Source organism: Gopherus evgoodei, chromosome 16, assembly GCF_007399415.2.
Source record: "Gopherus evgoodei ecotype Sinaloan lineage chromosome 16, rGopEvg1_v1.p, whole genome shotgun sequence".
Classification (NCBI taxonomy): Eukaryota; Metazoa; Chordata; order Testudines; family Testudinidae; genus Gopherus; species Gopherus evgoodei.
Genome location: NC_044337.1, coordinates 9,552,500 through 9,568,666, shown reverse-complemented (window position 1 = coordinate 9,568,666; position 16,167 = coordinate 9,552,500). Strand labels below are relative to the sequence as shown.

Sequence of the window (16,167 nt, the reverse complement as noted above, 5' to 3'; positions counted from 1 at the left end):
GGGCTTGGTTTGAGGCCAGTTCTCATTTTCTTTCTCACTGATACTTTGTCCATCCCTCACAGAGCTGTTTGTGTCAGGAAAACTTAGATGCAGGGTCTCCAAATGCTACCCGATTTCATCTCCCCAAAGATGCTCCCATGGTATCTTCTCATTTCAAATATTCATTGGCAGAATTCCCTTTAGCAAGGCAGTATGGTCCAATGCTTAACGCCTGGGACTGGGATTTAGGACACCTGGATTCCTGGCTCTGCTGCTAACCTGGCATGAGGTGAGTCTATTCACCTCTCTGTGCCTGTCTTTCCCTCCCACCATTTGTCTGCCTTGTGTATGTAGATTGGAAGCTCCTTGGAGGGCAAGGACTATTTTTTACTTGCAAGTTGAGTCCTTTGGGCCCTACTGTAATACAAATAAAAAGTTTGCAAATAATCAATTTTCCCTGAAAGTGCATCACCCTTCTCCTCCAAACACTGCAAAATAAATATAGCAAAAGATTGGTCTTCCCTATGTACAATGCTTGAAAGCTTAGCACATATGGAAACACAGGCATATGCACATGTATATCACAGGCCGTCACAGGCACCTCTTATTAAAAAAAAAAGTACCAAACTCTACACGGGTACCCCAAGACATTACAGAATCAGTAGTATCAAATGTAATGTTTTAGAGCATTACTGAGGAATACCTGCATGCACATGAGTGGAAACATTCACAGGCACATGTCCTACACATGCAGACCAGGAGCTGTGCCACCAGCAAGTGTGTGCCTGGATGATCTCCTAAACTCAATGCTGTGAATGGTCTGTAAATATTGTGATGTGCTACTAAAGGCAGCATTATTAAAGAAAAAAAATAAAGAAAAGGAGGTTGGAAACTGTTCCTTCCTGCTGTGTCCCTTTGTACAACTAGAAATGGAAAAAATCTGCTGTTATGGAGAGGGGTTGACTATAAAAAGCATCTATTACTGAAAGTTACAAGGTTGGGAATACTGAAGTCAAACAAGTCATCTAACTAGTCTGATGCTGTTCGACTGCGCAGGACACTTATTACCTTGCAAGGTCAGGTCCCATGAGTACCTGCAACTTCCATCCTGTATAAGGTAAGCTAAGGGTGCTCAGTATGTCACGGAACTGGGCTTATAATAAGGATATTTATTTTATATTCTAGTCTATTAGTAAATACCACTTTGCATTTCCATAGTGTTTTTCATGAGAGGATCCCAAAGCCTTTACAAAGAGAGATTAATATTATCTTCATTTTGCAGGTGAAGAGACCAAGCACAGGACCAAGTTACGTGGAGATTTATATTGTATGCAACCACACCATGGCCAAGAGGATTCTGCAGGCTATAATGAGAGCAGAGATTAAGTGGCAAGGCCAAGGTCACAGAGCAAATCAGTGGCAAATTCAGAAATAGAATCCAAAAATCTTAACTCCCAGTCCTTGGCTCTAGCCATGAAACCACAGCTTTGATTATTAAAGAAAGATGCTATTTCAACTAGACAATTTGTGGCACAAATATATTTTTGCAGTGATAGTTGTAAGACAATAGAGCTCTTTTACCTCAGAAACATTCAGATACTGTAATAATCGTGAGGAATACATAGACAGATGGGTAGATTAGATAGAGGCTCTGGCATAAAAGATGCAGAGAGATTTCAGAACTCTTAGCTCTGCAATATTCTGCCAACCAAGAGAGAGATCAAGAGATGCAAATTTCATACCAAGAAGTCTGCATAATGCTGAATGCAAAGGATGATTGCTTGAGTCACTCCTTTCAGACACCTGCCTGCTACTGAACAAGGGAAACAAATGCCTGAGAGACAAGGCTGATTCTTACACAAGAAGCAAGAGTCTTTCAAAAAAAGATGGGAGAAATATATAAGGATGTGACGTGCACGATATACCACTGTCTTTCTGGCTCATATACATTCTGTAAGCTGAATGCTACTGCCACAGCAGAGAGAATAGCGCTGTGAGGAATACCTTGCACCTACAGTGACCCTGGCAGAAAGAGCTCTTCTTCCAACCATTTTGGGTACAATAAAATGAACCAACATTTTACATGTCCAAAGTATTGTGTATATATTAACTAATGAATCCACACAGCATTGCTGTGAGGATAGGAATGTATTATTCGGCCCATTTTACAGATAAGGAAACAGAGAGATGAAGTGTATGGCCCAATGTCAGAGGTATAGCCAGGATTAAAACTCAGGACAACCCTCTACCTATCACTGGACTCATTCCTCCAGATCACCTCGTCAGGGGAGGAAAAACTACTTTTCTCCTATAGAGCAGTTTTGACATTTTCATTCACAAATATCCTTTTCTCTGCCCCAAGCCCCTCTAAATTATTAGTAGAGAAAAACCTCTGTTCCTTTCCCAATTTCATCAGCAAGGAGTCTCCATCTCCTTGTCTCCAACCAAGTTCTTTATCTCTCTTCCTTAAAACACACTTCACAATCCTGCCCTTCCACGATGACATCTCCATGAAATTTTGTACTGCTTGGAGTTTACCCTGTCACCCAGTCTCTGATAAATGCCTGAACCATGGTGTTTCTGTATGAACTAAAGTATAAGTTCTTTAGGGCAGAGACAGCATGTTCTGAGCACACTGGTGGCACTCAAATAACATTGCAGCTGAATGGCAAATTATGTTGACTGACTTTTGAAGAATGTAGTGCACACAATTTACCTGTGATCACTCTGTCATGACATAAGAAGAGCCGTTAACATATGGGAGTGGGAAGAGAAGTACGCCGCTGCCAGAGGGTAGTGAAGTATTGCTAAAAATTACAGAAGAGCACAAACTTCTCTAAAGGTTGGGGATCTGGGATTTCGTTGCAGCTCATTACAGAAACAAGGATGTACTTGTATAGTCCTTTTGTGGGGTTTTGCTATGGGCCCATCTCTTGTGCTCTTTTCACTCAAATTTCTTGTTCACTGACCGATGTTCACTCACAAATCAGCATATTTTGCCAGTATCTTTCCAAAGTCTCACCCCACAGAGACTGCACTGAAAATGCTGCTTGCCAAACAAATGAGTGACCATCTCCCTCTAGACCATTCATTACTTTGCTTTTAATTCTGGGCCAAAAAGGCACAGCCCAGCAGGTGGCTTTGAGTCACCTTGGTGCTGCCTGGATTCTGCCTGCACTGGGAGCTGATGTGGTCTCTAGGGCAAGTGAAAGCAATCCCAGGGGCTTTTCTATCTTATGACAGACTCCTCATGCACTGCTCAACACTATTCAATGATTGTAGTGCTGAGCACTACCTCCCTTGCCCACCCCTTCTCTCCCTGCTGCTTCCTCCACACCCCATCTGATGGAGGGTGAATGAGGAGGAAGTATAGGGTCACGTATGCCCTATACTACTGGAATTCTCCCCAGAGTTGTTGTGATCACTTTGCAGTCCCTGTACACCAACAGAGTAGTTTAGAGCAGCTGGGACAGAGGCCAGAATCTAACCGTCCATGTTTCAAAAGGAGTCACTTCAAAATGGAGCTCCAATGGATTTATGAGCTAGGAGTCCTGCAGCCTCCATTCATTCTGATTTCAATGGGACTATGCAAGTGACCAAGAATTACTCCTGTGACTGAAGTTTGCAGGATCAGGCCTTAACTTGACAGCTGAAAGCATGACTATATTTACCTAAAAGGTTTTAGTAGAAGATGATCCCACATCAGAACTCCAGATCAATTCCCTTCAAATTCTGGGGATGTTTAGATATGAACCCAGACACAACCAAAAATGGCCTAGGCCTGTCTTGAGAAGGGAACCAAGCCAGAAGCACAAACATCCCTAAATCGGAGAAAGTTTACATCTAGCCCCAAAAGCTGAAGCGCAGACTGACATCTTGGTTCTGGAGATCTCTGAAACCTCCAGATAAATGGGACTGCAGATAAGCTCAGACCATGTGGTGGTGAGTGCAGTATAAATATATTGATCAATAAGGTAGACAGAAATGCATAATGTACATTGATGTTGGGGGACAGAATCAACCTTTGGTTAAGCATGAATTTCAGTTACCCATAGTCGGTTGAACAGAGTTTTACACAGGCTACTACAATCTCAACAAATATCTTTTTTTTTTCCTTTTGGGACCTTGAATGGTTATTGGGTTGACACATCTTTAAAAATGAATTGATGCTAGCAGCAGCTTGCTTCTCTTCTCCTTCCACATCCCACACAGATACACTGGTAGACATACTGTCAAACAGACATCCATAAGCAGATGCACAGTAGGAAACATCCAGTAACCCTGCTGGTTCCAACCCCCAGCCTGGGGACGAGTCTATGGCTGCCTTTCATTAACTACCTTCTGGGCTTCCTCCTGGGGTTTGTGTTTGTAAACAGAAGAGGCAATATTATTGCTGGATTCTGAACATTAGGGAGGAAAAAAAGTTTGGGGCCAGAAGACTTCAGAGCTGAGTTTACATGTGTTTGTTGTCAGGGACACAAAGGGCTTATTGTGTGAACTGTATATGCTGTGATTTTACAAGGCTAGTGGGAATACCATAGGTATATGCAGAAAATGCTTTAGAAAGAAAAACAACCCCACGTTGTACAAACGCTTCCCATTGCATCACCAGAACGAACACACACCCCGATTAAATCATCCTCAGCAAACAAAGTCTCAGGGAGACCGAGGGGGGGACAGTCTTTGGTACTTTGTTTCCCCATTGAGTATTACACCTCTAGGCTCAAAACTCTGCTACACAGGTGTAAATCTAGAGCACCTTGTTTCTTTGAGTTTTACTTTGATGTACTCGACAGCAGAATCTGGCTCACCCTGGTTATCCTTCCCTCTGCCAAACACACGTTTCAAAATCCTGTGCATACCATACTCAGTGAACATTCAGCTTGGATTCCCAGTTTTCCATCTCTCCCTTAATGTTGCCGTTCAAGAGCTAAGTTGTGTGCAGGTTCCAATTTTTGTTCTGTTTACACTGAAAATTATAATTAAACTATTTCTGGTGAAGGGTGTTGTTTTGACAACCCCAGAGACACAGTCCTTCTCTTTATCCACAGAAAAGAAGAATTCTACAACAAACAACAATAATGCAACTTTCCCCTGCATCTACCTGGGCACCTCAGTTCTAATTGGTCTGTTCTCATGGCTCATTCAATCCTTAGCTTCCCTGCTGATACTGCCTCCAGAACTGCAGTTGTTCATGGGGTTGTGGACATATTGGACTGCGACCACTCATTTGATGAAACTGTAGGTCACCAAACCACCATCAGAAGAAAACACCTTTCTGTATCTATTAACCAGATCCATATTCAAATCAAAGACAAGCATTTAAATGCTCTAACCCACTGACGATCCCTTGATCCATCTCTGGCTGGACTTACAAACTTCTCAGCACCCCACACTCCCCACTATGAATAATGGGAGCTGCTGGGTGCTGAGCTCTTGAAAATCTGGCCCAGAATCTAAGCCTATTTGTTTAGAATAAGGCTCCTGAAATGGGAAGACGGCAAACACTTATAGCCGGCTTTTTCTAAAAAGCTTATCAGCAAACAGACATATTCACTGATGCACAGAATAAACCAATGGTTTCCCCACAGTATTACACTATCCTATTTTAACTAGAGATGAGTCTGATCTGAGAAGCTTGGATTGGATCTGCACTTCTCCCAAGTTCAGGGGCTGGTCCATGTTAGAAATAATAGCAATTAATTTGGATCTAAACATCTCCCGACATTCATGGCCTTTGGATCTGAGATTTTAATTTAAAACAAACAATCTCTGTTTTTCTGATACCCATTCCCCAAACAGTGAGTATGATCTACACTCCCCCCACTCCCTTTTCTCATTTGTTGTACCATGCTAAACTAAGTGATGTTAGAAAGGATGATTTTGCACCAGTCTCCACTTGAACTGCACTGCTTACCAACATGGATAGTAAGACTTAGTAAGATCTGAGCAGGTGCAGGGAAAAGTCCTACAGGAATTTAGAGACACCACCTTGACTTTAAATGAACAGAACCCAGATTAAGGAGTAACGTGTTACCACTAGAAAGAGCTAAAACAGTAGACCAGGAGCCAAGACTGCTGGGTTCTATTCCTGGACCTGTCATTGACACCCTGTGACATCTTCCCCCAGTCACAGCACCTCTCTACCTCAGTTTCCCTGCTTGTAAAATGAGGACAATACCAACTTCACTTTTGTGGGGTATGTCATTGTTTGAAGAGTGTTTTGAGATCTCTGAATGACCGGGATGATGTATAGAAGTGTAGTTATTGTTATTACAAAAGAAGAAGTCTAGAATAATCAGGGTAGGTGAAAAATCCCCTGCATTCAAAAATAAACAAAACTGACAGTTATTAAACATATTGGTACCTCTCCTCAAGTAATAATTTCCCTCAACCCTTTGCTCCCTTAAATATTAAACAAAATCTTTGAGTTATTTGAGTCCTTTTCCTGGCTCTGACTGCTTGAGCACCAAGAGAGGAGGGAAAACAAGGGAGAAACGGAGCTGGCAGCCGATACACTTGTGTCTGGAACAGGCCTGCTCTTCTCCCAGTTGCACAGAAAACCCCTGGGAATCAGATGGAGCGGGAGGGGATGAGCAAGTGGGAGGGAAATGTGTATGAGAAGGTGACCTAATGCATATAAAGAGAGGATAAGTCACTGCATTAAATGGAAGGGGAAGAGATAAAAGAGACCTAAACCTAACTCAAGAGAAGCAGGTGAGGAAAGCCGACCAGCCCTCCAGAGTTAATTGGCCTGGGACAGAATGGATTTCTACTCTAACACAGTCATCTTTTTGCTTCTGTGAGCTGATATCATATTATTGTGAGCTGGTACCTAATATCACCTCTGACTCTCCCTCATGCCAACGTCCCATGCTTCTTAGCTTCACTTCATCCCCATTGTTGAAAGGGTGCAGGTAATTCAAGTGACCACCTGCTCCGTAGTTATATAGCAGTAGGGTGGATAGTAAACTGGATAAGCTCAATAATGCCAGGAACACACACACACGCACGCACTTGCCCCCACCCACCATGTACATTTCAAACAAGGAGTGGTAAAAACTCTTAAGCACCAATCAGAGAGATGTCCCTCCAGGTCTATGGGGCACAACCATCATGCGGTGAAAGATGAATAGAACTTTGGAGAGCTCAAGGCTATTCAAGAGATGTTTTTTACTTATAGAGACCAAGTAGGTGAGGTAATTATCTTGTATTGGACTACAACTTCTGTTGGTGACAAAGAAAAGCTTTCCAGCTTACACAGAGCTCTGATAAAAGATTTTACCTACCCCAACTTGTCTCTGTAATATCCAGGGACCAACATGGCTACAACACTACCGCATACATGGTATCTGCTTGTCAGGCAAAAGGCAAAGAGACTGAAACTCTGCCTATCAGGAAGGAAGGAAATAAGGGGGAATCAAGGACCCCAGATAGTCAGAGAAGAACCCAGAATATGATGGTGATAAGAGAGGGCAGAGTGGACTGATCAAGAACATTATACACTTACATCATCCAGCAGACCTGAAAATTGGACAGTGTATTTTGAATAAATAGTTATTTTAACAGTTAAAAAAATAGCTTAGAAGAGACAAAGGCCATAATGGGATTTGGATTACAACAAAAACGACCTCTTTCCCTCGCCAATTACTCTGACTTTGAGGGTTTTGTGATTTTCCCCTTCTAGTCCAGCTCCTATATGCAAGGCAAGATAGGGCAGGAAATCAATGGATGTTAACTCTCCTGCAGGGATGCAGAAGGGGGACAAGACACAAAAGGGTCTCTTTACAATCCTCGTGGCTCATCTAAAGCCCACTGACATCAATCTTACTGTCTCTTCTTTGACTTCAGGTCCCTCATGACAGATTCTCAGCTGGTGTAAACAGAAGTCAACAGAGCTATGCTAATTTGCACCATTTAAGCATCTGGCCCATCGTATTTATACTCTGACAATCTTGACTATAGACTTTGTGTCTATAGGGTCAGGGTTAGTCAGATGGAGCAGCAGTTTACTCAGCGAGAAGTTCTATTACGATCACCCTGAATAAAGGTCGCAGAATCGGAGATTTTGGGAACGGTCTCAAGCTTCTCTCTTGTTTTCTTTTCATCCTGTGGGCTAACCCTCTTTTTTTCCCCACGGCTTTTACACTCTTCACAGATTTTCCTCCCAATGGGCCATTGTAATAATGCCTTCTTTTATGTATGGCTTTGTGGAGCTTGAAATGTATATCAAACACATGCATTAAATGAAACCCACAGAGTTTACAGGATCCTTCAATTGTGTCAAACAATTTAGAAGAATAAACAAGCTTTCTTTCCTTTATGACTGGAGTTTAAATGCTCTATTGATCCGAGAAAAATCAAAGGGGCTTTGGGAATTTTGTGTGTGTGTGTGTGTGTAAGAGAAAGAGAAGAATAGAAGGAGGTTAGAGGTGAGCGGGAATTAATAGAAGAAGAGCCAGGGATTTTTTTTTCCCTACAGAAAGCTGGGATAAAAATAGAGAAAAAATTCAAATCTCATTTACACCAATGTAAGGGAATTACTACAGATTTACACTGGCATCAGTTCAGAATCAGGTTGAGACATTTATTTTTAGATGTCACACTTCTAAAAACCAAATACTGGAGCTGTCTTCATTCATTGTCCCAAACAAAGCAGTATCAAATCCGTAGCATGCAGGGCCATGGCTGTAAAATACTGCCATTTTAAAAAAAAATATGTAGACTAGTACGGTTGGTATTTCCAGGCTAGTATTTAGTAGAAAAGATGGAAATGAAAGACATACAATCCTGCATGGAGAATTGCTTCAGGACTATTTGGGATATAACAAGCAATTTAAGGAAGAAAAGACATTATTCATATTATTGATTTGTATTACAGTGGTGCCTAGAGGCCGTACCAAAGAACAGAACGGGCTTTGCACAAATACTTAACAGAGGCTGCCACAAAGAACTTACAATCTCAATAGAGAAGACAGATAAAGGGGCAGGAGAAAGAAAATAATATCCCCATTTCACAGACAGAGACTAAGTGATTCCCTTATACATAAAGCTCTCCCAGCGTCCTCGTCCCTGCAGCTCACTTCCTGCAGATCTCCCTCTCTCATGCCTACACAGCGAAAGCTGTGCACAAGCGAGCTTGAATCCAGCCAGAGTGGAGGATAATAGCAATGAAGACAGCACAGTTTGGGCTTCAGAGCAGGAGTAACAGCTTAGCACAGACCCTGGGCATGTGTTTGACTCACAAGCCTGCTCAAAATCCTGCGTTGTGCTCTCTTCACTGCTCTTGTTACCCCTGCTAGCTGGATTCAAGCTAGCTCAGGTACGCTAGCCCCAGCACAGCTTTTGCTATGTAGAAGTTCTCTAACTGAGCCAGAGACTTGCCTTATGGATTGTAGTTCTGTCACAAGCTCTGGTAAAAATCCTATATGGGACTTGAGGGAACCAGTTTACTCTGTGACAAACCTTAGAATTTAGGAGCCTTAATTTACCACCCTTCACATACGCAAAACCCTCATTCCATTCCACACACACGTCCCTCACCGTGACCACCGTTCCACCTTTATTTTCAATTACTGTATATATTAGCAAAGCCACAACATAGACTCTTTTGTAAACTGCTCTCCTGAATATGGTGGTCTGACCACTTGAGTAGCCAGCAGAACCCACACGTCAGGACCTTTAAATACTCTCTGGGTTCTAGAATGGAAACCTTCTCAAACTTTTGCCAACTTTCCTCCCTTCACCAGTTCTACCTTGCCTCCACTGAGGGAGGAGAGACACAGATAGAGAGAAAAATATTTTAAAAAACTCCATGGCTTCCCCCCAAACAAGTATGAGGTTTTGCAACTCCACTCCCCACCCAATGTTGCAGTCTTCTCCCCTTTCTCCTCCCTATTTCTGCTATCAAAATGAACTAAATCACAAACGCAATGAAGTGTTTCTAAAATGACAAGCCACCAGTGGCTAATACGAAATGAGGAAGTAATCCTAATCTCAGTGCCAAGTACCCACTGCACAAAACAGCTACCAAAATTGGCACCAGTTATTTGAACCCTTGAGCAGAATGGCCAAAAACACAGTGAACTATGGAGTCAGACCAATCTATCCTCTTACCCCACAAGTGGCTGATTCAGGTCACAGTTTAGCAGCATTGGCAGAGCATCTTGGTGGAAGACTATTCCCATTGCTTGCCAGGCTGCACCTACTATGCAGATAAACAGAAAAAAAATCACTGTAGATTGTTGCCTTACCCAACCCTTTCTGTTCTATTCCTTATACTATGCCCATCACCTTGGTATCAGTGCACCTTCCAGCAATGCAGTAAGCAATGGCACTAGAATGAGTCACATATGGTTCTTTCATTCTATGGTAATCAAATCAAATAGATGTTTAATTTAAAAAAAAATGCAGTGACAAATCCATGCAAGCGAAAAAACGCAGACTGTTGAAGAACAAATGATGCGGCATTATCTGCCCGTTTTGGTACTACATTATCTGCCTATCTGCTTTGTATGGGGGGGATATCAAACGCAGCATCTGTGCAGAAGTAGTCACTCAGTTGAAAGTGCACCTGCTAAAAAACCAGCTGGCTGGAAAAGCACCAACATCACACCACACCCATTGAGTCCAACGAAAGTGTATTCATCTGCTAGCAGATTAAAAAGTATAGGAGGAAATCACATGGGTATGAAACTGTGTGTCAATGTGCTCTGATGCTGCTGTTTGAACACTGGAGCACTACTTCGTATCTAGGGTGACCAGATGTCCCCATTTTATAGGGACAGTCCCGATTTTTGGGTCTTTTTCTCATATAGGATCCTACTATCCGCCACCCTGTCCCGATTTTTTACACTTGCTGTCTGGTAGCCCTATTCATATCCCTTGTGTACCTTCAGATTAACCCATTTGTTGAAACCGTGCTGGAGGCATTACTGCAAATGGCTTACTGCACACTGAGCGTGTGACTTTAAAAGAGCTCCACCGCGTGCTGATTTTGGCATTTCTTTCCCCTTGGATTCTGCTGCAGTTGTGTGTTCACCAAAGAGGGAAGTTGGGAAAACACAGGCACTCCCTTACATATGAAGGATTATTAACTTGGGATCATGCTCTCTGTTGGCAGCCAGAGGGATAGAGATGGAGAGAGAGAGAGTGTGTGAGTGAAAGGGAAAAAAAAAAAAGAAAACAAAACACAAATAACTTTTACTCTTCAGAGCAGGCACGCCTTTTTACTCCAGCTCCCACGTCTGATCATTCACACAATCCTCTCAGCTCCTACCTATTCAAGAGTCAATGTCACACTGCTAACAAAACACAGGCCATCCAACTCTTGAGCTTTCTACCAACAACACACACAGGCAGGAACAAGCCAGGAGGACCCCATTTCTTAGCAATTCTCAGGGTGGAAACGTAGACCGGACTATCTTGGGAGTCCAACAAAAGCAGGGTCAACTGTGCATTGCAGTCTATGTATTACATGGATTTTAGGTAATCCAACTGGATTAATGGTCACCCTGGTTTAACCTGGTTAAATTAACTTCTTGGTTTATGCACTAGAGACGCATCCTGATGTAGAAAGGGCTGCATAAGAGATTATTGCTGTCTTTGAAAGCAATCATAAAGCGCTGTTTGAGCGTGTGTGTGCGAATGTGTTTGTGATGCAGGCCGTGGGGGTGTGTCTCTGCAACCGCTGTGCGACCTGACTGTATGGTATTTTGTGAGGTCGCCTGTGCTGCATGTGTGTCTGCTGTATGGGCTGGCGTAGCGAAGGGATATTCCATGCTCCAAGTCTGCCTCTGTGCAATCGAGGCTGGGGTTTTGCCCAGCACATATTAGTGGGTCAAACTGCAATCTTCTCCACAGCTTTGCTTCACAAAATGCCAGAACCGATATCAATGAATCCAAGCAGGGCAGGAACAACCCCACTGCCAACCAGTGTGAAAATCGGCAGACTCTGGTACCGAGGGCCGCCTACCATCAGAGACAGGGGGGGTGGCCCGAACTGATGACTAGCCAGTAGAGTAGCTCTGTAAAATTAGGCATTTATAAAAATAAACTGAATACAGCAGCAAAGGGCAACACAAGGAAATTTGGCTTCTGAGCAGCACAGGAGCTCCCTTTAGCCTGAAATAGATCAGCTCCTTCTCTCTCAGGGCTCATTTGGAGAAGCCGAGGGCAACCTGGATTCTACCTGAGATCTTGAGTGAATGAATTCAATGCACATCCATTCTGCCCTATGGGCACATTATTGACTGTGGCTGGCAAATGGAGCAATGATTATTCTAAAAATCCGGGGCTGAACCGGCAGGGTGCAGGGAGAGGGAGGGATAGAAGCATTGGTGAGGGAGGGCAGAGGAAATGATAGGAAGGATACTAAAGAAAATGAGAAGTTTCGTTTCACAGAGGTAATATTCTGTTGTTATTTACATCCTGTGCAACCCCACTGATTCCCTCCCCTCCCTACAACATATCACCGGTAAAGACAACGATAGACTCTAGGGGTCAAGACTGCCACTTACATCAGCAGTGAATTTGGCCCCATCTCCACTCCCATTTTAGTGTCTAGACAGACTACTGACTTCCGTGGGGTCACACCAATGGGACTCGCAGGGCAGAATCAGATTCCTAAATCTGTCACATCCAAAACAAGTGAAAATGAGAAAGCCAGGTTTCTGGGCACCCCTGAGTCTAATCTCTCCTTAACCTTGCAGCAGGTCTGGGAGACCGTTAGTGTGTGGAGGATACTCCAAGTGAGTTCCTCCTTGGATCTATTCCAGGTGTTTACACACACAGCCAACCCTGGCTCCTCTTCAACTAGGGGAGGTGGAGTTTACCAAAAAAAAAAAACAATTCAGTGTTCTCTGGAGTAAAGCTACAAGCTTTATGGTTCTAAACTAGGGCATTTCTTTTCTAGTGGCATGTTGCTTCCGTGCATAAAATGGGTCAGGTGTTTTATACAAGCAATAACTTAAACTCCCCTATTCAATTAAAATCTTTTATTTTACTACCACTTTTGTACATGTGTGTATCTAGATTCCTCATCATGTGGATTACACATCCTTGTAAAACAGTGCTTCCGGTGTTTGATTAAATAAGTGTATATATTTGCTTCGTATTTTCATTGACAATATCTGTGTAAACCTACACTCTGTCTTTCCCCACTTGAAAAGGAAGCAATTTCAGACCTACTGTTGTAAATCAAGATTAGGAATAAGGGAGGAAGGGGAATAATAAATAATGGGGAATGGTGATAATCTAATCTCTTCCTTGCCTGAGATCACTCATCTCTCCTTCCTAGTTGGACTTCAGTTTTTTTCCTTACCATAGGCAGAAGGAAATACAATCTACTCTCAATACACTGACAAACGCACTACATTCTCCTCCTTAAAAGTGCACACAGCAGCTGGGCACAGGGGAAAATCAAAGCAATTTGCTGCAGAGTCTGCTTTGTTTTTGTTTTTTTTCCCGAGAAGGAAGAGACTTTCTTGAATGACAACAATCCCATAGGTCAAGTATAGTGCAGTCAAGAGAAAGGAAATAAAAGAATGGAATGTGGCAGGGAGGCAGGAGGAAAGCAGCCCTAAAGGCTGATCAGTGACTATATCAAGAAGAAGAAAAGCATCCGCTGGTCTCTTGTAGGAAATGACTCTACTTAAAGGGAAAGGGAAAACCCTCCCTGTCTCTTTAAGGCATCCTACGACATGGAAAAATTGTACTTTCAGGGAATCTCCTTGCCAAAAGAACTGTAAAATATGTCCTCCTCTCTGCCCCTCCACCATCCCGCGTCTCCTCCCCTGTTTGGTTTGGTTTTGTTTAAAGGGCATTTCCATTTTCTATAGCTTTCTTCAGAGCAAAGATGAATGTTTGAGCGATTATGAGGGTTTGTAAACCTTTTACTTTGTCAAAAGTATCCAGTTTTATGGCAGCTTCACCATACGTTAGCACTAAAGCAGAGGGAAGGAGCGGGAAAGAAAAAGAACACACATTGCTGATGGGCTCACAACTTTTAAATAAGAAAAGTGCAATACTCATTATTGTCCTGATCCGACAGCTTAGCTCAGTAACTGGTCTCAGTACTAAATAATTTCACAGGGCAATTTGACCTTACAATCATGTGTGTTACACTTGTGATTTCAAAGGGGAGAAAAAAAATACCAAAAACATCCTCTAGATGCTGTACCAATCAAGTATTAGCTGAGTGTTGAGGGGTTGGGAACTTTATGAACTAAACGTGACTACTGAGGCTTCACAATAGCCAAAAGTTCCTTTACAGCTCTTTGGAATCACATGCTAACCTAGTGTCTAAAAACGTAACAGCTGAAATAAACTGAAAAACTAATAAAACCCGAAGAAATCAAATAGAATCCTCATACGCGCATTCCCACACAAACAAATTACGTGTGCATGAATTTTTTACACACACGCACGCACACACACACGTACACACATACACACACACTTCCTACAGTTCTATTTTTCCTTATCAAATTAAATTAGAAACGTATAGAATGTGCTAGTCTTCCCATTTGTACATTAATTTAAAAATAAAGAGACTATTTGGAATAATGCCATCACCTCCGGCAAAAGTTTACTTAACTTTTATACACACACACACACACACACACACACACACACACACACACACACACACACACACACACACACACTTTCAGATAGTTTGCCTAGTTTCTAATTCATCAAATGTAGAGATATCTCTAATAAACACACAAACGTGTATACATACATCAATACATGTATATGTATACGGAGACACACACGCACATATATATATATATACACATATTTAAATATACATTCACACATTGCACACACATGCGCGCGCCGCCACTTAGCTGTTCTGCAGATGTGTGAAACATAAAAGGGATGCTACAGGCACAGGGCACTACGTACCTGCAATGACAGCTGGTGATCTCTGTCCTCCTTCAGCTCTCAGCCACACTTGCAAAGTGAAGGCATCTCTGGGCAGCTCAATATCTGCTTTCAGCCGCAGCTGATCACCTTGTCCACTGAAATAGAGCGCCCTGCTTGGGGTAAGGGAATCCTCATCGCCCTTTGCCTCCCGCTGTTGCCTCCTGCGGGGGACAGGCAGAGGCTCCAGACTAGCAGTGGAACGCCTGCCTCGGGCTAACCTGGTGGCACAGGTGCCCGGGGCGGTGTAGTGGATCTGGCGGGTGTGCCTGGTGTCCCTTCTTGCCCTGCGGGAGCGCTCGTCCATCCCACATTCGGGTCCACTGGCTATGGCTGTACAAAGAAGCGCAAGAGGCAGCAGCAAACTCCAGAGCTGCATTTCCAATCTTCCCCCCCCTTCTCCCCTGCAAATCCTCCCGATCTGCCAGCTTTGGGCTCCTCCTTGCCTTGACTTTCTTCTCCTGTTCACCCTTCTTGGGTATTTGCTCTTTTTATAACCCTTCTCAGTTGCTTTTTCTTTTCTTTTTTTCTTCTTTTCTTTCTTTCCTGCTTATAGATTTTTTCCCTTTTAAAATAAAATAAAACAAAAACTCCTCTTGGGTTAAAGTGTTTTTCTCTGTTCTTCCTACTCTATCTGTCTTCTTCTTCTTCTCTATTCCTCCACAGCTGGAATTCCTCTCTCTCTTCTTTTCTCTGCTGGATTTTCTTCCCTTTATTTTTTTCTTCTTAAAAAAAAAAAAACAGCTTTCTCCAAGACACAGACCCACTGATTTCCCTCCCCCCACAAAGATGCTCTAATCTATTTATTTTTTTGGCTCCTTTATAACATAAGCCACAACCCCCTCCTTCCCCCCCAACCTCTTCCCCCCTCCCTTCTTCTCCACAAAATGAAAGAAAAGAGAAAAAGCCCCTCAGAAGATGAGTAAACAAGAATATGCTAATCTACTCTGGGGTGCCCCACCTTCCCAATTGAATGATTCCCATTAAAACTGCAGGGATCATGACTAATCAATCAGCTTGAAGGGGCAGATAGCTCCAGAGTCTCAAACACTTTTGCTGATTTCTTCCCCCCTTTCCTTCCCTTCTGTTCTTTTCCTTCCCCTCTTTCCTCTTTTATTTATTTTTTTAAAGAGGGTAATTAATGTGAAGGTACCAATGAGATAAAAATCCTGCCCCCCTTTCTGCAATCTCCCCAGCTTTCCTCTTCAGTCCAGTCCAAAACACACATTCCTATTTTTTCTCTTGGCAAAAGAGTGAGCT

At 42.8% G+C, this 16,167-nt stretch overlaps 1 protein-coding gene across 1 annotated transcript in view; it reads right to left on the bottom strand.

Annotated features, from left to right (window-relative positions):
• The window catches only part of PAPPA (pappalysin 1), a 217,566-nt gene extending 202,280 nt beyond the window's left edge, over nucleotides 1-15,286 (bottom strand). Inside the window, exon 1 of the mRNA XM_030535942.1 lies at nucleotides 14,890-15,286. Coding sequence (XP_030391802.1) covers nucleotides 14,890-15,286 — 397 coding nt within the window. The remainder of the gene's footprint in view (nucleotides 1-14,889) is intronic.
• Nucleotides 15,287-16,167: the final 881 nt, after the last annotated feature.